Below are 25,874 nucleotides of genomic sequence, written 5' to 3' on the forward strand. Positions count from 1 at the left end.
GAGCAAGCAGCGCGGAGTTATTCCAATTAATCCCTAATATGGGTTAGGGTTGCAATTAGGGTTAGGGTTAGGGTTGTGATTAGGGTTAGGGTTAGGGTTGCTATTAGGGTTAGGGTTAGGGATGAATACCCATTGGAGCTCAAGATATTCTTCAATAACCTTTTTTCTGTAGGTCATAGAGACTTGGAAGTTGGTTCCATCTCCACTAATGTGGCTATGCCCGATCCATTGGTACCACCCCCGAGCTTCTACGACCTTTGGAAGGGGTAGGGTTAGGGTTGTGATTAGTGTTTGATTTTTTGGTTGTGATTAGGGTTAGGGTTAGGGATGAAAACCTATAGGAGTTCAAGATATTGTTCAATAACTTTTTTTCTGAAGGTCATAGAGACTTGGAAGTTGGTTCCATCTCTACTAATGTGGCTATGCCCGATCCATTGGTACCACCCCCGAGCTTCTAGGACCTTTGGAAGGGGTAGGGTTAGGGTTGTGATTAGGGTTAGGGTTAGGGATGAAAACCTATAGGAGTTCAAGATATTGTTCAATAACTTTTTTTCTGAAGGTCATAGAGACTTGGAAGTTGGTTCCATCTCCACTAATGTGGCTCTGCCCGATCCATTGGGACCACCCCCGAGCTTCTACGACCTTCGGAAATGGTGAAACCACCAAATCTATAAAAAAAAGTACAAGATATTTTTGAATAACTTTTCTTCTGAAAGTCCTAGAGACTTGTGCATTTCATGATTAATAAAGGGTGGCCTGCCACACAACCACACCGAATTTCAGCACGTTTCAAGCAAGCAGCGCGGAGTTATTCCAATTAATCCCTAATATGGGTTAGGGTTGCAATTAGGGTTAGGGTTAGGGTTGCAATTAGGGTTAGGGTTAGGGATGAATACCCATTGGAGCTCAAGATATTCTTCAATAACCTTTTTTCTGTAGGTCATAGAGACTTGGAAGTTGGTTCCATCTCCACTAATGTGGCTATGCCCGATCCATTGGTACCACCCCCGAGCTTCTACGACCTTTGGAAGGGGTAGGGTTAGGGTTGTGATTGGTGTTTGATTTTTTGGTTGTGATTAGGGTTAGGGTTAGGGATGAAAACCTATAGGAGTTCAAGATATTGTTCAATAACTTTTTTTCTGAAGGTCATAGAGACTTGGAAGTTGGTTCCATCTCTACTAATGTGGCTCTGCCCGATCCATTGGGACCATCCCCGAGCTTCTACGACCTTCGGAAATGGTGAAACCACCAAATCTATAAAAAAAAGTACAAGATATTTTTGAATAACTTTTCTTACACGACTTTCCTGATGTGTCCTTAAAGGTACAGTGTGTAGAATTTAGTGACATCTAGTGGTAAAGGTGCATGTTGCAGCTGAATACCCCTCACCTCACCCTCCCCTTCCACACATGACAGAGAACCAGTGTAAACCTTCAGTTGTCATAAAAACTCTAAAGGTTTTAGTTTGTCTGGTCTGAACTACTGTTAAAAAGATGGCGGCCTCCATAGAGAGGACCCCACTCCATGTAAATATAAATTATTTAAATATAAAGGGCCTTTTCTGGGGTAAAGAAAACTACAATTCATACAATTTTGATGAAAACATCATGAGGATTATTTTATATTCCATTTGTGCCGATAGATCCATTCAGCTAAATCTTACACACTGAACCTTTAAAGCAAATAAATAACAAATACGCTCTCAGGAACAGATGTTGATGTTAAGCATCAGGAAGAGGAAGAAAAAAGACAGACAGAGAGGAAGCTGAGAGTTTCAGTACACTGAGGTTTTTAATGTGATGACATTAAAGCGCAGCCGTCCTGCTGTGTAACATCATCCATCGTCAGTTTGAACAAGACGCAGGAGCTGGAGCTGCTGCAAGAGTTCACACACACTCACCGAGGGTGTCCCTGCCCTGATACTCACACACACACACACAGACACACACACACACACAGACAGAGAGAGAAAGACAAGAAAAACAAACAACCACCTCTCTGCTACGAGCTACAGTATCAAACCTGCCTGCACACATCAATATACATCACTGTATTATACATTTTTTGTATGTTTTTTTAATATTATTTCCTTATACAGATACTCATTTATTCATAATAATTTAAATATTCAGCAAGTACATACACTGCAGACTAAATTCTCTAGACAGTAGAAGTACAAGTCCCATAAGATGCACCACACATATACAGAATAACGTGTTAATAAGATATGTCCATAATAAACTATTCACTGTTAAACCAAAGGTAGGATATGCTTCGTTTTGCTTTGCAGTCGTGGAGGACCGGGATGCACAAGTTTTATTTTACATCAATCGAGGTACAGAGACGGGGGTGGGGGCTTAGTCGTGGCTGGTGGGTCTGTTGGTTTTTGTCACGAGTCAAAAATACAACACATCACACTGAGTTCAGTGGTAGAAGAGAGGGGGTGCAGGGGTTGAAAAGATGGGTTCGACTCACAGTGTGAAACAGAAGGAGCGCTCGATAGTTTTATGCATAGACTGTGGCTGTTGGTATATTCTCACTCACCCCCGTGACCACTGAGAGAGGGAAGAAAAGAAAAAGAAAAAAGAAATGAAAGATCATCATCCTGAATGATTTGATGCAGTTCACTTAAAAACACACAGAAACCAAATTTCCCTCTGAGAAAAAAAAGCTCAGGCTGCAACCCAGGCCACAGATCCCCTTCCTCTCAGTTCAACATGTTCTCTTTCTTTTATTTGAATGGTGACATGCAGCTTTCTGCACCAAGACTTCCTATATATCCTTTTTATATATTGCACTTTTTATTTAGATCCAGCCTCCATAAGATATGGCAAAGTTTGTGTGAAGATTGGAGGAGGAAGGAGGGAAAAGTGGCACCAGGAAGTTAAAAAAATAAATAAATTGGGAAACCAGTTTGTTTGTTGCATAGGTTCTGTGGAAGCACAGACAACAGTGTTTTCAGAGGTGGTTGTCGCACACAAGCGTGAGCATTTAAACTCAAAATGATTTGAGAGGAGAGAACGTGTGTAAATCTAAGGACATTGAGGCTTTCTGGAGGCAAAAAGGCCCAGAGAGTCTCTCACATGTTTGCTCCCCCTGTCCTAAAGCAAAGACAGGAAGAGGAAGAGGAGGGAAAGCAAGGATGAAGAGCAGATACACCCTATCTGTGCAGATATCTGAGGATGAGGAGTCTGCAGCTCATCCTTTATTTCCTTTATGTCCTAGAATGAGTGAGTGAGTGGGCAGTCAGGTGATGGGAGTTTTAGAGGAGAGGAGGTGAAAGAGAGGTCAAGGGGCTTCCTCTAAGAGGCAAATGGCGGCAGGGGGCCCGCTCTTGTTTGGCCGGCTGTTTCGGTGGAAAGAGTAGAAACAGAGAGGACGGCCTCCTTGTATGGGAGGATGGACATGAAACTCCCGAAATCATTAAGGTGAGGACACACAAGAAACGTCACGGTGTTGATCTGCAGCTCGGAATAAATGCAATCAAAAAAAAAAAAAAAAGATAAATACTGATTTTATGAATGGTATCTTTCCTCTCTGTCTTCTATTTCTCACTATGGATGTTTTAGAGAAGTGTGTCCTCGCCTGTGATTTTTTGGGGGAGCACTGTTACAGATCAAAGCCTGAATACAACTGGTATAAATGAAAAGAAAAACACTCAAATGCAACATCTCTTAAAGGAATACTTCACTAAAACACTGTGATGAGATTTTTTTATTTTTTTTCCCATTTTACATTTCAAAAATAAAGTGGAAATGTCCAGATGATGACTCTCATGCATGAATGTATCGGTGGGAAAGCTTCACTTCCCGTTTACTCCTAATCTGCGCGAGCGAGGAAGCAAATTAGGCGTTTGCTTCCTGCGGTGAGGCAAATCACAGCGTTCAACTTCGGTGAACTTCAACCCACTGTTTTCACTTCACACTCGTGAATGTGTGATAATGCCCTGAAGATGAAATGTTGAGAATAACTTAAAACTAAATCAGAGTAAGACGTTTTTATTGTATTTCATCAATGAAATCAAAAGGTTGATGAGTCTCTCCTCTTGAAGTCGGGAGAGTCTCTTCAAAGTCCGAAAACGGATCACCGCACTGTGTTTATGAACTAAAAGAGAAGAAATGTCCTCATTTCTAAAACTGCTCTTCACAGTTCATCTACAAAATGTAAGCATTTGATAATTTGTATATATTCTTAAAAGTTCAATCTTAAAATTTCAGGTTTATTCTCCACATTTCAATTTTATTCTCAAGATGCAAATTAGAAGAAAAAAGATCTTCCTCTTCTCTTTTGAAAGAAATGTTTTAGTTTGAAGTATTCTTTTATTGAACAATAAAACTAAATCATAAAATAAAACATAAAAAAATATAACAAATTTTAAAAAGAGAGAAAGAAGTCAGCAGCCAGAATACCCATTTAAAATGCTGGAGTGTAATACTCAGGCACAGTTTCATGCTTGATGTGTAAAGTCTCCTCCGTCAGGTTTAAAAGGAGGAAGAATATGTTGTGTTTGCTTGTATATATATATATTTGTGTGTTTTTATGTAAGCAGGTGTGCATGCATATGGGCACACACTTTTTTCTTATCAGATATTTCATATTCTCTACACTGAGGGAGTTGGGGTGTCGGTCATGCAGCTGTGTTTTCAAGTATTCTGCATCTCTGTGTGGAACAGAGGGAGGAGGGGGAGAGAAAGAGAGAGAGAGAAAGAGAGAGAGAGACGGCTTGTTGTAAGGGAGGAGTAGATGCAGGAGAAGGGAGCCGGCCGAGGTCAAGTGAGGCAGAAAAACGACAAGAAGGTGGCGCTGTTGTCCGTGGACTCTCAATCCAGAGGAGGGACGGGCAGAGCGGGGAGGGAGGAGCTCGGAGGGCTAGTGGGTTGGAGAAGGCGGGGGTCTCCGACTGCCACACACACACACACACACACAGGGAGAGATACAGAGGGAACAAGTTGGATTAGTGTTTGTCAACGTGTGAAAAAATTGATTCTGGATTCCCCCCCATTGTTAAAATTCATGCACATACACAATGATACAACATCTCCACTTATGCACACAGACGACCACCTACATCATGAAATAACACATATCACTACATGAGATATCAGGCTCAGTTCACACAGCAGGTCAGGCTGTATCTATGTATATATGTGTATATATGTCTATGTTCCATCAAGGCCTCACTGCACAAAGTTAGGGATGAGTGGGATGTTGTGGCAAATTTAACATCACATTCAACACGCACACAAAACCAACAACAATCTTTAAGTTTTGAACTTTTGACTTGAATCCTGTTCAACCCCCTGCTGCTGCAAATAAGAAACTTCCTCTTTCTCCCGACACACTGATGCCACCTTTCAGAAACAAGTTAGCATCAACAGCAAAAACAAAAAAAAGGCTGACGACCAAAATCAGCTCACACACTGATGCAAACTCAAACACACACCCTGGGCGTGTGTTTGCCAAGCAGCGCTCTGAGAAGAGAAACGAAAAGTGAGAGAGAGGAGATGGCATGCAGTGAAGGCATGAAAGGATGAGAGAGAAGGAAAGTGATGGCGGTGATGATAATGGCGGACAGTACCCAACGTACCAGAAACGTCATCCCTCACTGGTCAGTGATAGTGATTCTGTAGAAGGAACCATAGTCATGTGTGGAGACAGAGGTGTGGTGAGGGAGAGAGGGATGAAGAGAAGAGAGAAGGAGTGCAAACGGTTACAGTGCAGGAAATGACCAATGTGACATGAGCTCAGCTCTCGCTTCCGACGCACCAGAACACGGCGAAGTGATTTAGATGGAAAAGTTTGGAGGATCAGATTCAGAGGTTGAATTTGTGTCAGTGAGAGCTTCACTCTGCAACGTTAGCGTCTCCTGCAGTAAACGAGGCAAGCTGCTACTCTGACCATGAACGTTCAAAAACATTAGTTAGCTCACAGACACAGTCGAGCACAAGGAAAACTTGACAGGTGCAACGACAGATACAGTTCATGGAGAAGAGAAAGAAAACCCAAACTTTTTCCTTCACCCTAATTGCAGCTTTGAAGCTTCAAAATAATAATCTAGACGAGAACAGATGTGAGGTGTGTGTTAGTGATGATCAGAGGAGTTGTCACTGATGATGTTTGACAGCGTGTTGAAAGTTAAGAGTGGCGGCAGAGAGTTATCAAGTAAAGGTGAAACCAAGAGAAAAAGAATCACGACATGTCTATCCTTCTATTTAGGGATCTCTATCCATCTATCATCCTCTATCTCAACCACAGCTCTTCACTTTCATTTACCTCCTTCATGTGGCTTCAGGTGTCTTCACATCCCCCTTAGTAACAGAGAGCATCCACACTTCAGGTTGGATAGCTCCTCAGAATTAAGCTATTTGATGGATGTTAAAGTCCTCATAAAAAAAAAAAATCGTTCTCTACATTGGTGTGAAGAAGGGTTTAAAATACTTCTCATGCTTCCACTCACCTGGGCACACTTGGGGGTGCACGGTTAGGCCTGGAGGGCACAGAAGGTGGCGGCCCACTGTAGGGGTCCGGAGAAGCTCCGGGCCGGGACGGGACAGGGGGTCCCCCGGCAGGAGGAGGCCCGGGTGGAGGCCCACGAGAGCCGGGGCGGGCGGGGGGGCCCGGCGGAGCTCTGCGGTTTGGTGTTGGACTGGTGGCCGGAGACCTGGAGGAGAAGAGAGGAAACTCTGGTGAAACACATCAGGTGAAGCAACAATTCAGTCAGATAATAATCACAGAATAATCGAATAATCATTTAAGAAACTACATTTCATATTCACAGAACTCATTACAGTCAATAAAGATCCCGGTTTATCTGACAAGGATAATTAGCCGACAGATGTGTTTATGTCTTACCTTCCTCCGGAGTTGGCCCGCTGCACCTGCAGCCAGGAATCATCCACGGGCGGTGGCATGGCGGTGGTTACAGTTGACGTGCTGATGTCGCCGATGATGCTGAGCGCCTCTCGCAGGGCGTGGTACATCCGCAGCATCTCGTCACGGTGCTGGGCCTGTTCCTGAGACTCCTCCATCAGCGTGTTCTGGTCGCCGCACGAGTACAGCTGGGCCAGCAGCTCTGCGTTGATGAACTCCTTCGACTGGACGGACAGAAAGAAGAGAAGAGAAACATTCTGTGATCCAAGGAACAAACGACAGCTGAATACAACAGCAACACTTCTGACCACCACACCAGTGACTGACATTGTTAATCATGAGGTGCATGATGGTCTTGGGCATCAGGTCGCGGACGGTCTTGTTGACGATGGCCATGTAGGAGTCGACCAGGTTACGAATGGTCTCCACCTGCCGCTCCAGCTGAGGATCCATGCTGTGCATGAAGTTGTCAGTGCTGCTGTCTTCGCCGCCGTCGCTCTGCAGAGACACAGTCAGAGAATATTGAAGAGGAGAAGAGGATACGTGTGATGCAGCATTTAATACAAATCACATGTTCGTATTTAACTTCCTTGATTTCTTGACAACCTTTTACAAACTGTTCAGTGCTAATGTGATTAAATATATAACAAAATACTTTGTATTAATGTGATTTTGTCCAGTTCTTTCAAATTAAATGTTCTGGAAAAGACACCGTGATGATGAAAAGACACAAACTTACCTTTCCTTCCTTGTCCTACATGGTCAAACAGTGATGGAAGATAAAAGACATCGAAAAGGACAAATACAGAAACACATCAGACATGACAACATTAAAATAGACTCACGTCAACATATAAAATTATCGTTTGTCTATGTGGTTTTGACAAAGTTAAGGATGTGCTTTACTGTGCATGTAGTTTGGAGAACACACGTTACTATACTGTTCTAAATAGAATTAATCTTTACCGTGACACGTTCAGGATAAACTCCGGCTCGAAGGAACGAGGCCTTCCAAGCATCAATGTCCTCCTGACTCTCACAGGCCAGCTCCAGCTGACGGTAATCCTTATAAACGTTCCTGTGGAGAAAACGTAAAAGCAAAACAAACAAGCTTAAACAGCTGAGATATTCCTGTTTATATTTCAAAGACAAATATCAGACTATTTTACTCCACGACATTTCTTTCACAGCTATACAGATGGTAATTAATTTATGTTTATCAAAAAGATACAGAAAGCTGTAACAACATTTCAACAAATAACAAATAACATAAATAGCATCAATGCTTTCTTTACTTAAAGCTCAATTTGGTATTAACTTTACTAAATTAAATTGTGAATGACGGCTTTTACATTTGTATAGTGTGGTGCTGCAGCCCTTTTTCAGGCTTTCACTCTTATCACATTTTTTTTCCCTGTTAAGTCTTTGTCCTGAGAATTCATATTTTGTTTTCGTATATTATTTTTTAATTGCACATTTTATTATATTATGGTATATTTATACTTATTGTCCTGAATTTTATCACTGAATCACTTTATTTTGCTATCTAACACAGACGACTCTTAATTATGAGTTCAGGTTTTTCGCTGTGCATAAACATATTGATGATATGTGTGTGCTCATATTTAAAAGCACCTCTGCTCGGTGTTGAAGAGGGCAAAGATGTGCTTGCTGGACATGAAGCCTTTCTCCACATCGCGCAGCCTTAGGTTGTCCACCTGCAGCATGTACTTCTTCTCTTTCTCCTGCAGGGGGCGAAAGAGAAACACAATCCTTACATAGTGCATGAGGTCGAGAGAGAGCAGAGAGAGTGAGTTACCTCATCTGTGAGAATTTGACTCTTAAGTAAAAACGAACTCGGAGATTTATAGCAGTTGCCCTGACGTTGTGTGAATGAGACTAAAATAGATTAAAAAGCCACTGAAAATGACGCTGCGTTCAGATCAGTGTGGGCTGATCAATTTACCTCTTGACGTACTGTATGTGAGACTAAGATTCTGCTGGAACAATGATAATCAATGACAGAAACTACATTGAAAAAGAAGGGAAGATGAAAGAAAACCAGGGGTAAACACTCACAATTAGATTTTACAGGAGACAAAAAAAGGAGAAGAAAGAGGCAGGAGAGAGCAATGGAAGTCGTCCTGTACAGAGTCTGTGGTTTTGATTAGAGATGTGAAAAAAAGAGGGCGAGCAACAAATGAGAAACACACACGAACGGAGAGAGAGAGAGAGCAAGAGAGAGGGAGAAAGAGAGAGGGAGAGAGAGCCTTCCAGTGTAGAAAAATCTTGTACTACATATGATCTCCAGACATCCAAGTATTTATGAATCGACGAACCTCAAAGTTAGTCATCTACATGAGGGCACTCACTCACTCACTTACTCACTCACTCTCTTACACACACACACGTTGCCATTAATCCTCAAAGTCTATTGGTGTGTCTTTAATGAGGGTCAATGTGTGTGTGAACGTTTTATTATCGACGGTGAAATTTGAATTCACAGAAGTGAGCAGCCAAAAATAGCACAGGGTGAGCGAGTTTCCACAAACATAGCTTTTACACACACACGCGCACACATGCACACTCTCACACACACACACACACACACACACACACACACACACACACACACACACACACACACACACACACACTGCTTTGGGTGCACCTTTGAGCATAGTCTCTAACTAACCTTAAAACCATCTGGATGGCTAACCATGGGCCTGCCCTGCCCAACCCAGCATGTGTGTCAAAGAGAGAGATGGTGTGTGTGTGTGTGTGTGTGAGACCAAACTCCTTCATCAAAGGATTTATGACCCATGCAGCCAAATGGCCATATCCCCTAAATGCATGTAAAAACTCTCTCTCTCTTGCTCACTCTCTCACACGCACACACACACACACACACACACACACACACACACACACACACACACACAAACACACAGACACATTTGGCAGTGCCTCTACTCCCAGGTGTCTGATTCACCAAAAAAACCCTGAAAAACCAAACAAGCAGTCAGCCAGACTGCTGACATCAACATTCATAGCGGCCGTGAGGGTAACGTATTCTGCTTCTAGTCTCCTCAATATTTCTCAATATTTGCCTTCCTCCATTTCTCCCTCTCCTCATCTTTTTTTCCCCCCTCTCCTCTTTCCCCTTGTTCCCCTCACTCTCTGGCTTTCCCTCTCCCTGGGAGTGAGCAACCTTGGACTGATTCATACATTTTCCTCTCCTCTGGCCAGTAAATCCAGTCAGGAGAGATGGAGGGGGGGGGAGAGACTCGTGTGTGAGTGTGTGCATAATGTGGGGAAAGCACAGAGACACTGAACTTCTAAAGAAGTGGCAGAGAGATAAGTACATGACAAATCTAGCTTAAGTTACTAAATTACATTATCACACTGTATAAACGCTGGCAAAGGCAATATTTCCATGTGAGAATGGATTAAACAATTGTGTTCGGTGCACAGACAAAACCAGAAAGACAAACAACAGATAAGAAAGCGATGATGAATATTATTTCATCCATGAGACGTCTGACACACACATCAGACGGATTATCAGGCTTTTCCTCTCTGTCAATCAGCCCATCTTTGCATGTGTGCGTTTTTTGTTTTACGTGTTTGGGGAATTCGGGGATTGAGCTCTTTCCCATATGCTCACATAAAAGCCAGTCAGCATGAGCAGGCAAGAGAACAGATCCCAGACACTGAGCACAGACACACACACACGGGGACACATGAGAAAACAAAATCCTATGGACGCAAAGATACACATGGATGACAAGCTTATATGAGATGTATAGAAAAGTACACACACTGTCGGCAGCATTTCATTCGATTGAGACCCAACGTCCGTGAAGAGGAAAGATACAAACAGCTAAACCACAATAAGGTTTCTCGAGAGACTTCCGTTCTGTTTATGTTAATCACCATGGAAACAGCGTAAGCATAACACAAAACTCTGTGTGCATGATCATTCGCACATATGCCGACTTTTGAATGAACGTACATATGTCTGTGAGTGTATTTGTATAATCTATAGGCCTGTTAAGACTCTGGTTCAACCGAGCAGATGGGTGAAAACATAACATTGATGGTGGAGATAACTCATGTATTTGGGATGCATTTAGGAATATGCACCATGTAATTACATTATTAAGTTATTAACACTTCCAGACATCTATATGGCACGCACATTTTTTTGTCTTTAACCGTTTCCTGTACTGATTGAACAGTTCTTCGGGCTATTTCTGCACCTTGGTCCCCTGAGCAATGTCACAGCGAACACACTTTTCTCAAAGCTCAGTAGGACTGACCATGATCCTCTACTCACAACTCAGAAAGCTGTTACATGACATGGGTCAAGTAGATGGTCTCACGTTACCCCTACTCTCATATCTCTTCACCGACTCCACGTTACACAAAGGATCCAGTTCAAAGTTTTCATTTCATCACTACACCCAGTACATTTTCATACTGTATACGGCCGACCCTCACTCATCAGCTCGCTCTCTTGGTCAAATAAACTAAATTTACGGTCTGTCCCACGCACCCACTTAAAGACCCGTGTTGATCTGAGCTTTTGGGGCTGAGGAATGTTTTGCCCGCACCCTTCAGGTCTGCTGATTCTGTGGATTCCTTTAAGAGGCAGCTAAAGACACGTCTGTTTGGAGAAGAGCTGTGTAATCTGTTTGCACCACCGCTGAATTTTATGTGTTTTCTTATTTTGCATTTTGATTCTAGCTTTTGCGTTGATTTTGACGTAACATCTGAGGGAAGGAACCTTCAAATAAATTTGACTTAAGTAGTTCAGTGTCCCGATGAGGTCATAATTGTTAGAATGATGAGATTGTGATTCTATACAAACAAACACACACAATTTATACGAATCACATGTACTGACTGTATAAAAAACAATATATAAATTTATGGGTCATTTGATTAGATTCACATATATTGTCTAATGCAACTCCACAGCTTTGGACATAAACTATTGTTACAATATTCATCATTGTTTTTGTTGACATTGGTGAAAGTGTCATATATAAGAATTGCCTCATAATGGAGTCCGGTCCAACACCACAACAAACTATGAACCCTGTACTGGGATAGAAATCCCTTCACAGGGGCAGATGTATAAAACCTGGCAGAGCTACTTCCACCATTTAACCTGTGACGCCGGGTTTGAAACGTTTATAAAGATGGACGACGCGTGTCCTCTTCCTCCCCACACCCAGAAAAGAAGCTGAAATATTCCAGGTCTGAACGCTGCCATCTTGCACCAGAATCTGCGCAGTAGTGATGGGGGAGGTATTGAGTTCCTGCCGATACACACACGACCAATTGCGATCAGCTGTCAATCATGATGTTTGACCCCCATTATATAGCATCAAAAAGGAAATGACAGGATCCGTCTTTGAGAAAAAATCATTTAACAACTTTGACCTTTTAGTTTGGCTCATGTCCCATTTACTAACATGGTGGGGGTGGGGTTTATGACCTATACTGCAGGCAGCCGCTTGAGTGCTTCACTCTTGGAAAGCCGTCATGTCGTCCATCTTTATATACAGTTTATGGTTTGAAACCTTTAGCAGTTGCCATGCTAAGTGCTTCAATTTTAGAAAACAATATTACCACAGTAATTCTGACTAATGAATCTGAAATCCATTGTTTTTGCAAATAATTGAACACATTCTTTCTCCGACCATTTTGTCAGAGCTCCGACACATGCAACTTTTATTCTCTCTCTCACACACACACACACACTAATGCAGGAGATGAGGCAGTGCACTTGGTAGTTTACCTTGCAGCGTTTGGAGCCCTGTGTGTGTGCAAAGTACTTTCCATGGTTTTGTTTTGCTAGTGAGTAATCGCAGGCTAATTATGAGAAGCCAGAGGAAGTTCACTTCTGAATTCATAAAGACACTTTAGCACTCTGCACGCCTTCCAAAGAAACGTCTCATGGACTCAAACACAAATTCAAAATGTGGATGAAATATGGCCTCACACACACACACACGGAAATACTAAACACCAGACACACACACACACATGGACCTTACATAAACCATATCCAATTAACACTTTAAAACAAATCCGAGTTGTTTGGTGGGCAAAACCAAGAAGATAGTCGTTAATGGCATCCATGTTGTTTTAAGAGGCTGCATGTCTTCGTGTGTGTGTATGTGTGTGTGGCAGAGTGTATGTTGACGAGAGTCTGGTGACTTGGGCCATGCATCAAAGGGCTGCGGAGAACCCGCACGGCATCTGGGAGCAATAACGCTGCTTCTAACCCTTCATTACCACAAAGACTGGGCCCTGGGTGGCAGCCAACGGCAATTTTCACAACCCTCCTCCTCACCTCCCTCAGTTTTTCTTTCCCTCCATTCTTCTGCCATTCCCCCTATTGAGTTCTGACTTTAAAAAAGAAAAAAAAATGAAACACAGAGAGCAGTTCTGTTACATGATGGGGATGTGGAAAGACAGAAGAAGAATGAGCCTCGTTTAGGTTTGAAGCACTGGTGGAAACGCTTGTTTAGCATCTGCACGCAATATCAAACGATGATAGTTCAGTGCAGTTGTTATATCATAATACGCTTTTGTCAAACATGTTTGTAACATCATGAAAAACATATTCCTGAACATAAGTTTTGCTGGAAGAATAGACTGCATTACTGGTTCTACATATCATAAAGAAACCCAGCCACTCCTGAAGAATCTGTTAGTTCAGTGACTAATGTGTCATTAAAGCTGTTTTCAAACATGCGCTGAAGAGCGCACTTTTTCCTGAAATTCTCCCGGGGGGCTGTGTGTCAGAACACAAATGTCCTAGTCAGTTGCTCCAGACATTTTCTGGAACTTTTACAGCCAGCCCCCTAATAAAATGTCTGGGAAATGTCCGAGCGAGCCCGTGTAGCAGCAGAATTTCTATTTTAATTTCCTGCCTCCTTCGTGCTCGACCCAGGTGCCACCCCTCACCTGAACACTGCAGACATTTTCCTGCTGTTGTGAATACATCTGACCCAGAAAATCTCCTGCATATTTGAAAAGCAAAGTACAGAAAATGTCTGAACCCAGTTTCCCCAACATTTTTTTGAGTTCATCTCTGAAAACGACTTAGGAAAGAGCATTTGAGGGAACTTCATTTGACTGTATGCCATTTGGATTAACATTGACAGTGAATTACTTTTGGGAACACACAGCTGCTTGTGACTCATCGAGTTGTGCAATAACGGTAATATCAAATCACCTTGGGCAGCATGAAGTATCAGAAAAGTGCTTGCACGCTCTTATACTTCATGCATTATGTAGTGTTACCAGATAACAAATCAAATCTGAAGTGTCCGGTTTCACAGGGAAAAACATGCATTCTCACTACTTCTATTTTTACATTTTTATTTGTTGGAAAGTTGCTCTTCTGCCCCCTCATTCCTCTTTAAAAAGTGACAGCCTTTGTGCTCCTCTCGGCTCCTGTGGGAAGGAGCACAAAATGAAAATAAACGTCCTCAGGAGAAAGGAGACGTGGTGTCTACACTCCAACACAGGCTGGCGGGTCAGTGATGCCTTCCTGTTTAGCGGCTAATTGCTAAGCAGTTAATTATCTGGTCTTTACTTCTGCGGAGGGTCAGTATAACAACCTTGGGGGGGAGGGGGTGGCCCGGGACATGTGATCAATCATCAGTGACCACCAAAGAGCGAGAGGAGGAGGAGGGAGGGGAGATCCCAGTTGACTAACCACATAAACACATGTGAAAATCCCCACACGTCTAGTGACTCCTGTCTGATAGAGGACAAACGCTGTGTTTAACACGTCTGTTTGGTGTCTGTCGAGCGTAGCACAACAGCTACAGCGCATGGCTTCATGAAGCCTGAGGATATTTCAAAGTTTTCTCAGAAAGAGCCGCAAATTTGTGTGAAATAAAATCCACATGAAAATGACAAATAAGTGCTGTGTTATTCTCCTGTAGCTTTAACAGTAAAGTAACTACAGCGTCTAAATCCAAAATGCAAACACACTTTAAAGCCACACATGTAGCATCATGGGCAACTCTTAGGTTAAGGTTATCCTGAAGTACATGTGAATTATATGAGTCCTTACATTTTGTTTGTTGGATTTTAAATGGAAATCTTTTTTTTTTCTAACTTCTAATGATAACCTGTATTCATGACAAATAGGTGTCTTTATCTTCAGCACTGCGTAATTTGAACACAGTGAGAACTCACACATTTATTACTGTAGAAGTTAATTTAGGCTAAATTAGCTCATTTGGATTAAATTAACCCCACACTTTTTTTATAATAAAATGAGCTGCCAGAATATAAACCTCTGCACTTTTAACTCACACATGTACACGTATTACACACAGGGTGTGTTTGAACTGATTTTTATGACATGATTGTGCCAACAGTGCATGGGCAGTTCCCAGGGTGGAGAGGGGTACACTGACAGTAAATTTTGTCTTGTAAAACTTTATATTTATAAACACAAAAATCTCTTATGTTGAGATTAAAGAGTCAGTTTGATCTAACTGTGCAATCAGGGAAAAGTCAGTGACTAAGAACAAAAGTATAATTAATATAATTATATGCAATACAAAACTAAATTCTTTAAAAGCTATAGGACAAGTACAAAATATAAAAATGCACATCAGATCTTTCTAAACACCTGCAGTAAAGTTTGTGATGTTTGTCACTCCTTCAGAAGAGCTTCAAGTCCACACACACACAGTTTGTTTTTCTAATGGTCTTTGTATTCACATTATATTCTTGGATATGCAGGAAACAATCAGGGAAACATGTTACATTTGAAAAAGGAGAACACACATTGCTCATTTATCTCATCACTCAGGAAGAATAAACTTATTATTGTCCACAAATAAGCCTGTGTCCCTCCTCGTCTACTTTTGACAGGCTGCACTCATCACTCAGCTCTCGCTTCTCCGTTCTCCAGACCCTTTTTTTCTAATATTTTCTTTTACAATGAGAGTCAGTCATTTATGGTTTTGTGTTTTGTTTTTTTTGTTTTCTTTTAAAAAAGTTCTCCCATCTTTGCTACACCCATCCTCCACTTCTATCTTTACTAAAATCATTTGATTATATCTCAGGTGTTTATTCATTCTTTCAGTTGCGTGAGCTGTTATTTATATTACCAAGCCTGTTATTCTTGATATTTCAAAGACTTTTTAAGACTCATTAAAGATCATTTAATTCTTGTTTTAATCTTTATGCCAACATAAACTAACGAGCTGTAGCCTGATATTTACCAAACAAAAATGTGAATAATGTAAATGTTCTCATCTTAATCTGGGCCAGAAGGCGAATAATCACATTTCCCCAAAATGAGAAACTCCATTCTTAGACCACAGCACTGTCTTTCTGGACAATAGCTGAAATATGCTGGATGGGTTCTTGTTTTCTTATTTCAGCAGAGAACAATGACATGATGTTACAAAGGAGAAAGAGGCTATTCTGTGGTTCACATTCCTATTATCCAAGAATAATAGTGATCTGCAGAGTTATCACATAAACTAGTTGTGAGATCTCACCAACACAAATACAAGGGATCACATTTTGTGTGTTATACACGGTCTCATATGATCTACACTGTTCACAAGCGTAGCCCTGCCACATGGATGCAAACAGACCAAAGGTACAATTACACTCACATAAACTGACGGTTGTTCTCTTTAATGCAATATCAAAATACGAAGAAAAACAAAGTACGAAACTAGAGGTTTTTTGTCATGACCAGAATCAACCAGAGACATTTCATGATGAGACAGAAAAACATGGAATCTAAGATTACATTTGTTGTGTGTGTGTGTGTGTGTGTGTGTGTGTGCATACTTTCTCAGTATTTCTGGCTTTACTGAGTAATAGTTTGAAAAGGAAGCTGCCTGCCTGGTCATCCAAACAGTGGAAACAATGTTGGTGTGACCGCAGCGCTTCCCCCACCCACCCATTAAAATTTACTCCTTCCAATCCCTGAACCCGAAACTAAACTGCATCAATAATCCTGTGAGTGAGGACTGATTTATGTCATTATCTCCTTTCTGGCTTGTTTCTCAGATACATTTGACTTTTCTATTTTTTTTTTTTGCTCTGACAACTCTCTTTTTGCCCCAAAAATGTTTAAACTCTCCTTCCCACTTTCATCTCCATTCTCACTTTCCCTCCACATCCCTCCATCTCTGCCAGGACTGCTGACTGGTCTCTCCTGAGACCGGGCCTGCTTTGATTTGGAGCTCAGGTTGGTGCTCAGAAACTATAGCTAAAACAAACACACTGCTATGGCCACCTTTACACACTCACACACACACACACACACAGACACACACATCTGAACACACGCACATATTTGAACACACACCTGGAAACACTAGCACTGATTACTCCTGACTGCCAGAGGAATGAAACCTAAACATGAGAGAGAGAGAGAGTGTGTGTGTGTGTGTGTGTGTGTGTGTGTGTGTGTGTGTGTGTGTGTGTGTGTGTGTGTGCAGCTAAGTTGAATGAAGCAAACTTTGACTACAGCATTTCTTAACTTTGAATCACACACACAACCTCTTTTGCTCTGGTTCTGATTTAGCAGTAGTATGTCACCCCTCCAATCAGCCCCACCTCCCCCCTCCGTGTGTGTGTGTGTGTGTTGGGAAGGCTGCGGAGCTGCATAAAGGGCTCTTTATTCAAGTCGGACAGGGAGAGGAAATCAGCTTTAGAAGTAAAAACAGAGGGAGCAAGAGAGAGATGGAGACCACAGGGCTGCACATCTGGAGTTATTACAAGGCTTCCTCCTGCTTGCCAAGAAAACGCCGACATTCCTGCCCTGGCTACAAAGAGCGTGGAGCCTCCGCTCTCATCCAGGCCCTGCACACATATCCATCATTCAAAAACCACATATGCACTCACATGTACCATAAGTAGAGATGCACACACACACACAGGCTGGAAGGGAAGAGTACGCAGACGCTTTACGAAACACTTCTACGCCTCCATGTGAGCGCACGAACGACAGACATCCTCCCATCTGTCCACATACGCTTCCACTAAAAACGTCTCTCCCTCAGCAGCCAATCCTGTGATCCCTTTTCCATACTTTACAACACACATGCCAAATGAATGCGTCTCACTTCCTGTTCACCTTTGACCTTCCACTTTCTCTCCAAGAAGTCAGAGGAGAAAGAAAAGAAGGAGAGAGAGAGAGGGGGGAGAAAAAAAAGCCAGACAGAGGGAGGGGAGAGAGGAAGAAGAAGAGAGGAAAGGAAAAATGGGGGGCCGGCAAACTCCTCCTCCTAATCCCTCCATATCTCCTCTCTCTCTCGTTCTTTTTCTCCTTCCATCTCTCGAAGGGGAAACTTGGTGGCCAGTCCTTTGCCACGTTGAGCCTCCAGCCGGTCCACCTTGCTCACTACCGGAGCGTTTTTCCTGTTTTATTTGGTCTCGGAAGCTCAGAAGAAAAATCCGAAAGTCGAATTTGAATGCCATTGGCTCCAAACAAAAGGCTGAGGGGAGATGACCTGGCGCCAATTAGCCGATAAGGAGACAAATCAAAAATCAGCCAAGAAGAAGAGACGTCATTCAAGACAGTCGAGATGTGAAGAGGTGAAAGGAGATCGTCCGGTTACAGGTATTCCTTTTTTCTGAATGGTCTGTGTCGAGGAGGCGAAAGGTTACGGTGCTTTAGTGGGAGGTGTTGGGTCAGAGTTGGCTGAGACTCTGCTGACCGCAACTATTCCCTGATAGATTACTGACCAGGGACCAAGAGCACTGATTTACTGTTTTAAACTTCTCATGACTTAAACATCTCAGATTCGTGTGAAAGATCTCAGAGTATCTTGGTTTTTATTTATTTATTTATTTTCAGACTGAGCAGACAGAGTTTAGGTTTGTGTAAATTTGAGTTTAATGGGGCATGACCCTGAGTGTAAACATCTTTGTGTGTTGCTGGCTTTAACGCATTTTCAGTTAACACACCTGGAAAGGTTTTTGCCAAGTAACTAAAATTTAGGCTTTTGGCCAATAATACCAAAAATGATGCCAAAATAAATAAATAAAAGACTTATTAAATGGATTTCTTCCTCTTCAGTCTGTTTTGTCACTGATGTTTTCTTCATCCAAAATAGCTTTTCCGCATCTTGTGTTTTCCCTCCAGACCCTTGGTGTGGAATTCAGACTCTCACAGCAGGAAACAGGAGGGAATGTTGTTGAATCTGCCAATCAGTGGCTATCACCTCTGTCTAACCTCTCCACCTCCTCCACCTCCTCCTCCTCTACCTCCCTGCCAGCCCCTCTCATCTGTCCCTCACATGCCGTTTTCTCCTCCAGCCGGCTCAATCGGCCTGATCAGCATTTTGCCGCAGTCGGACTGTGAGAGCAGGAGGAGCTGGACTCAAGGGTGTGTTGCTGGAGTCGCAGTGAGTACAGCTGTGTGTGTTTGTACGTGTACGTGTGCGCGTGTGTGTGTGTGTGTGTGTGTGTGTGTGTGTGTGTGTGTGTGTGTGTGTGTGTGTGTGCACGGTTAAAAAACTTCTCCAAATCATCCTTCGGCCGCCCAGCCCGCCTGCCCAGTGTTCAGACTACCTGTTCAGGAAGTAGTGGTTGTACAGTAGTCTGCACATTGGTTAGGCTGGCTGGGGAAACACGGGACAACTCACGCAAGAAGACAAAAAGAAGAGAGAGACAGCGCTCCAAAAGGGCATCCGGCAGGCGAGCGCACATCAGGCTGTGGGAACACGCAGCACCACCCCTCGTCCATCTGGACAGGCCCAGGCACAAGCCTAAATAAAGCACCCGAAGGCCCCACCACAGAGGCCTGGCCCTCGTCTGGCGTGGATTTATGAAAGACGGACACATAATTCTGTCGGCTATAAAGAGACATGAGGTTACGGTTTATCTTGCTTTGTAGATTTCTGTGTATAGCTTGAACTCAGAGTGAAATCTGATGAAGTTAAAAGTGTAACAAAAAAAAGTTGAAATAAAGATCAATGGATATCTATTTTCTATCTGCTTCTTTTTTGTTCACTCCAACAGGTTTGGCGATTAATCAGTTGTCCAATTTACACAAAGTGCAAAATCCTATACCTAACACCATAATCTATAAAGACATCATATAAACATAAGAAGTGGTTTCATGGAATTCTTCACATATTTATTTTTCTGCAAAACCCAAAAGTTCCAACTGCGACTAAAAAAAGTTCAACCACAGTAAAAAAATGAACAGTTACACAAAAAGATAACTCAAACACGCAGTAAACCCCCAGCGTCACACTGCGCTCTTTACCAAACTGTACAATTACGTCTCAGCCTTCCCTGCATCAATTTGTGGCTGCTTTACCTCAAATGACCATGTAATGTGCAGAGAGGCAGGAAGCCACCATACAAAAATGTTGAAAGAGAAGCCACTCTGTCATTGTCTGTTTGCCAGTCTTTGTATTGCTTTCGCAAAAAAAAGACAAGAAAATGGTTTGGGAGGTTCAGTGTTTGCAGGCGACGTCATGTGAAACTTTACGAGTTCATTTCGACCCCCTGTCTCGTTTTTTCCAAGATGTTTTGCTTTTCTATGTCTTCACCGCGGCCACAGTTTGTCTTCAAGACTGCACATCTTTGATAAAGCCGACCCACTGGTTACGCCGCTCCGAGCTGCTTATGTGTCTCAGATACACAAAAGCAAAGTAGAGGGTAGAAACATTCACACGGTGTAGCATCACAGAGCATCGCTGCAGGAGTGAAAACCGCCAACCAACCTGTTTCCATTTAGAGCCCTGCCACCAGGCACACAAGTTTTTTTTAAATTCAGTCGCTGCTCCAGGAACACTCACTCAAACCCACACGAAAGTGCACGCACAGAGAAAAGGGGAGCACACACACACACACACACACATGCACACACACATGCACACACACACACACACACACACACACACACACACACACACACACAAACATGTAGCAGGCATGTTTCTGGTGAGTTCGTTTAAAGCAGCAGTCTCCCCCCAGGATGTTTACAGCTGGGATCACCAGGCGAGTCTGGCTTTCTGGCAGCTTTACAGCAGGAGCAGGGAAACCCAGGCAGGCAGACACACACACACTCACACAAATGCACACACACACACGTGCACAGAGCCAAAAGGGCACCCAAAGAAAACACGTCCTAGAGCCACTAAAGGTAAGAAAAGTCACATCTGTGCGACACAGTTTTCATGCATGTGTATCTATATAAATCGAATTATAAGAATATATGAATATCACATATGTTGAGAATAAATAACTTTACAGTCTTGTGGGTGTTTTTTTAAGTGCATTTTTCTTTTAATCCATTTACTGTTCATCCCTCTCTTTCTTTCTACCTCCCTGCTTTGGGGAAGCTTTTAGCCTGATTCAAAGTATCGGCATGTCCTGCGGTAATACAGACCAGAAGGTTTATGGAAACACACACACACACACACACACACACACACACACACACACACACACAGAAACACACACACACCCCAGACACTAATAATAACTTTCAACCCAACTAGTGGTGCCAGGATGTTTTAAGTAGTGTGTGTGTGCGCGTGCACATGTGTTGCCAGACTATACTGCGAGGGTTTTCCCCATGACGAGGCAGCCCGTAAGATGGCACATGGCGTTGCTCTGTTTTGCAAGTTAGTAAAAAGAAACATGACGTGTTTGTATGAAACTGCACAAAACGTTGCACAAAACTGATTTTCTCAGCAGACGGTCAAACATTTTTTCATATCTTTTTTGGGCCATTAACCTGAGCATAAATCTGTTTTCGGCTTTTTCTCAAATGTGTGTATTTTGGCAAGTATCTGCCCAGGTGCATGTATTAGTATTAGCTCTCACGAGTACTCTAACCTCTGCTGAGAGTGTGTGTGTGTCTGTGCGTGTGACTCGGATACATAAAAAGTGCAGCTTGGATAGGAAACATAATGGAAAGTTTCTTTATTTCTTTCTCCTTTTCCCGTTTCTTTTCTTTTTCACAGAGCACCCTTCAGCCTTGGCTCTGAGCTTTAACACCATCCACTCTGTGTTGGTTTTGGGTCTCCCTGCGCCCTCATTTTTCCATGTTCAAATAAATATACAGTACAAGCAGGGGAGGGAGAGATGAAGGGAGGGGACGAAGGAGAAAAAGAGGGTGAGGAGGAAAAGCTGAGAATGGACAGATGAACGAGGAAGATTAAGAAGAGTTTTCATCAGGTTTTGGGATGAACTTTTGAGATTTGAGGAAGGAGCGATGAGAAAAGTGGGGAGGACAAATGTAAGGGAGGTTATAAAAGTCCCTTTTTCCTCGTCCTCGACCTCCTTCCCTTTCTTCTCCCCACTTTCTCTCCCTTCACATGGTCCTTGTTACTCCTGCTGCTAACCAGTTAACAAAAGACACTCCTCTCTCCTCCCCTATAATCCAGTCCGACTCTTGCTCTGTGCCCCCTCTTTGAAATGAAATAAGTTTATTAGAAGCAGCTTGTGTGTGTGAGACTGTGTGTGTGTACGTGAGTGATTGGGAACAGGGCATGGGGCTCTGGTATGCACATGTGTATGCCAGCTTCGGTGTCGGACATTTTGGGGGGTCTTGACCATTTGGAAAGGGCCTTCTCAATGACACACACACACACACACACACACACACACACACACACACACACACACACTCATCTGTGTCCGAGGCCTGGAGACAATGGGACTGTGGCTACCTCCTAATAGTTCTGCAATGCATTATGGGACCCTGCTTGGACCAGTCGGCCCAGTAACAGAGCACGTCAGGTCAAATCATCTCGGCGCGCAGAGGAAAAACAGTTGACCAACAGTCATATTTGCCATTGAAGTTGGAATTTCTTTTTTTTTTTTTTATACCAGAAAGTGGGAAAGAAACAGATCCAACTGAAACATTTCTCCCGGTTTTTCAATTTGTTGGAAAATATGATACATGTGCTGTTGTTACAATTGGATGCATAGTTTCTGGGTGATACAGACACAAGTGATCACATCGTGTGGTAAAGAGGCAGATGCAGTAAAATTTAATGTTCCAGTGTATTACAGACTATTAGTCAGATTTCAAGATTAAACATTAACCAATAAGGTTTCAATTCGACAATACAGATATTGAAAATGGATGATTCTTAATTTTTCTAAACAGGGTTTCACCAAATTCACCAACATAGGGTTTGTTTCAACAAAAGAATAACATATCTAACATATAGACCTAACTCAAAACTATTTAAAACCTAATCTGTAATATTTTTTTCATTTTAGACTTTTTAGACTTTTAAAGACCCTGTCAAGAAAAAACACTGTCAACATGAATGTCTAAGAAAATGACTAGTTTAAATTTTGAGTCAGAGCAAAAGCAATAATAAGACTAAGACTGATTTAACTGATATAAGTTCATCGTGTATAAATGGTGAGTGGCACATGTGTCAGCAGCTATAAAAAATAAAACATTAGAAAGACAATGTTGCCATGACAATCATCGACTGTAATATGTCTGTCCAACCCAACTCTTTCATAACCAAATCAGAGATCCAACGCACAAAAATGCTTTCACACTATGCAAGTAGAGAAAAGAAAGCACACTATCACATTATTATGTAAATCGTTTGTGTTGTTCTTGAAACACACAAATCATAGAAACAAATTTCACCTGTCAGTTTGAAACCTGAATTTCTCTGAGTTTGTATGACTGTGTGTGAAAAGCATCTCACCTCATCGTCCTTATACCAGGACAGAGACTCGGCAGTGAGGACGAACCAGTACTCCTTGGCTCCTCCCTTCATGATGCCGATGTTGTTGATGGTCAGCCAGCCCTTCCTGATCACCTGAGAGAGAGACAGACACACAGAGCGAAGAAAAACATGATGAACAACATCCAGCAGGGAAAAGTCACTCTCCATGAAATCACACCGGTCACTTTCTCAATGGATCACAAATACGTACCTACACTAAAACATAATGGCAGCACAGTAATATGAAAGGACGCTGCCTCTAGTGGAGATAAGGAGCAACTGCCACAACAAACAGTAGGGTGGCGCTCACCAAGGTGACTAAACACATTCCTCCCACTCTTTTTTCCCTCTCGCATTTCATTCTCTCCACCATACAGAAACTATAGAGACAAACAGTACATGGTGCGCGAGTTATTTACCTTGAACCGATCGCTAACTCCTCTCTCAGGCTGAATGAGAATGTGGAGAAAACGTTACAAAGCTACGCCAACGCGTAGCATTGAATAAAGGCCAAATACACAAGGTTGGTCAAGTACCAGCACATTATACGTAGCTGGCTGCTGGGAGGATGGCAGCAGGGGGTCAGCAAGCAGGGTGGGGGTCAAGGACGTATACTTCTACAACCTGAAGTGTCACACTATTCTAAAACTATGTGGGGATATATATGAGCCTGACTGTTTTCTACATATTGTAAGTGCTTTTTGAATAAAGGTGGTGAAATGATTATGCTTGAGTGAGGAGGCTGAAGATCCAGATGCTGCTGCAGAATATTTATTTTGAATAAATGAAGCCCTGAATTCAGAGCAGTGAGAAAAACGTGTTTTTGTAAGTGAGAAAAACACTATGACAAAAGTCTTCTTGTTTCTAATGAAAATGCAACACTGAAGATAAAGGAAGCTTTCATTTTAAAAACAGCCTTGTAATTTCCTTGACCAGCTGGGCTGCGTTTCTCGCTGCAGATTTTACTGCACTACTTAGTACTTATGCAACCAGAACACTGTAGAACAGTATATATGAGATGGACTCCATGGCACAGAAGGAAAAGCTATAGCAGACTTTCGAGTCAAACACAATACGTGTTAATATAATGCATTAATTTATAGAATATTTTCACTGTCATACTGAGACAAACACAAAAATCAAAGATACCAATTGGATATTATTTAGGTCTTACAGTTTGAAGAACATGTGACACCCTTTATCTTCAGACCCTCAGAGTGGATATGGAAAAAATTAAAAGATGTTGTAAAAACAAACAAATAGAAAAACTCTGACATCTGAACTTGAAGTTTTGTGGGTCTTAACAGAACTTGGTTGCCCATTGTGCATTTGAATGATCTAACAGATACGCTGTCCATTATCATATTTAATGATACATTTTAATGATAAAATCATTTGTAGTTTTAAATGTTCTCAGTATGGAGATCAGACAAGAGTTAAGTCAGCTCAGTGTGGAACAGAAGCTGTGTGGCCTTAAACTACAACCATCTATAAACAGGAAGTGAAGATCCCCTCAATGTTTACAATGTGCCCCTGACCTTTGACCCCAATCTGGGTGGTTATTATGACAACTGATAACTGCGGAGGTGACGTGTCTGTACTGCAGGTCCTTATCTTCTCTAGTCTTCCTATTCTTAGAATGAACTGGCAGGAGGCAGAGAGAGAGAGGTTTTTTCTTTTCATCTGAACTTTTTCTCTCTTTTTGAGTGACTCTTAATCCAGTTCAATCTATTACTGGGGGACGGCCTCACTGTTTGATTGAACCTCTCTGTCCCACTGAAAGACGTCTCTGATGTTAATGCAGGAAGTCTTTATAACAGTGAAGGAAATCTTTATTTAGTTTATCGTCACTGGAGGTCGAGCAGGCAACATGTTACCACTTTATTGGGAACAACTTGTGCAACTGGGGACAAAAGTTAAGGTGAGGGTAAAGGTACGTCTCCAGGGCATTATTTCAAGTGCAACTAAAAAGGAACAGACTATCTGTGTATGCTTGTCTTTATACCCTGATGGGGACTACAACCTGAATACACATTAACTCATGAGGAAAATTTACGGTCCCCATGGGGAGAGACTGCTGTTGGAGGATTAAGATTCAGTTTTAGGCCAGGGGTAGGCACAGATGTGATGGTTATGGATGCTGGAGGATGTAATATGTCAATGAGTTACCCAAATGGGGATAGTGAAACGATTTCATATATGTGTCTGTGTCTGTGTCTGTGTGTGTGTGTGTGTGTATGTGTGTGTGTGTCTGTGTCTGCAGGGAAAACA

General features: G+C 42.3%; 1 protein-coding gene and 1 long non-coding RNA gene across 16 annotated transcripts in view; one reads left to right on the forward strand and one right to left on the reverse strand.

Moving 5' to 3' along the window:
• Window positions 1–1,766: 1,766 nt before the first annotated feature.
• Window positions 1,767–25,874, reverse strand: part of dnm1a (dynamin 1a) — a 48,582-nt gene continuing 24,474 nt past the window's right edge. For 4 of the 15 annotated variants that reach the window (XM_069513487.1, XM_069513483.1, XM_069513486.1 and 1 more), the window contains 8 exons: window positions 23,583–23,696; window positions 8,506–8,615; window positions 7,837–7,948; window positions 7,610–7,624; window positions 7,198–7,368; window positions 6,853–7,094; window positions 6,458–6,661; window positions 1,767–4,900 (listed from right to left, as the gene is read on the reverse strand). In XM_069513487.1, the coding sequence (XP_069369588.1) occupies window positions 4,870–4,900; window positions 6,458–6,661; window positions 6,853–7,094; window positions 7,198–7,368; window positions 7,610–7,624; window positions 7,837–7,948; window positions 8,506–8,615; window positions 23,583–23,696 (999 nt within the window). In that variant the 3' untranslated portion in view covers window positions 1,767–4,869. Of the gene's footprint in view, window positions 4,901–5,587; window positions 5,625–6,273; window positions 6,309–6,457; window positions 6,662–6,852; window positions 7,095–7,197; window positions 7,369–7,609; window positions 7,625–7,836; window positions 7,949–8,505; window positions 8,616–23,582; window positions 23,697–24,022; window positions 24,053–25,874 lie in introns of all 15 variants that reach the window. The other 11 variants (XM_069513485.1, XM_069513484.1, XM_069513475.1 and 8 more) reach the window with 8 other exon arrangements.
• Window positions 16,150–19,868, forward strand: LOC138405376 (uncharacterized). The gene is made up of 2 exons (XR_011239109.1): window positions 16,150–18,502; window positions 19,028–19,868. It is a non-coding gene; the product is annotated as an uncharacterized lncRNA (long non-coding RNA).

This window comes from Paralichthys olivaceus, chromosome 18 (assembly GCF_024713975.1).
Source record: "Paralichthys olivaceus isolate ysfri-2021 chromosome 18, ASM2471397v2, whole genome shotgun sequence".
NCBI lineage: Eukaryota > Metazoa > Chordata > Actinopteri > Pleuronectiformes > Paralichthyidae > Paralichthys > Paralichthys olivaceus.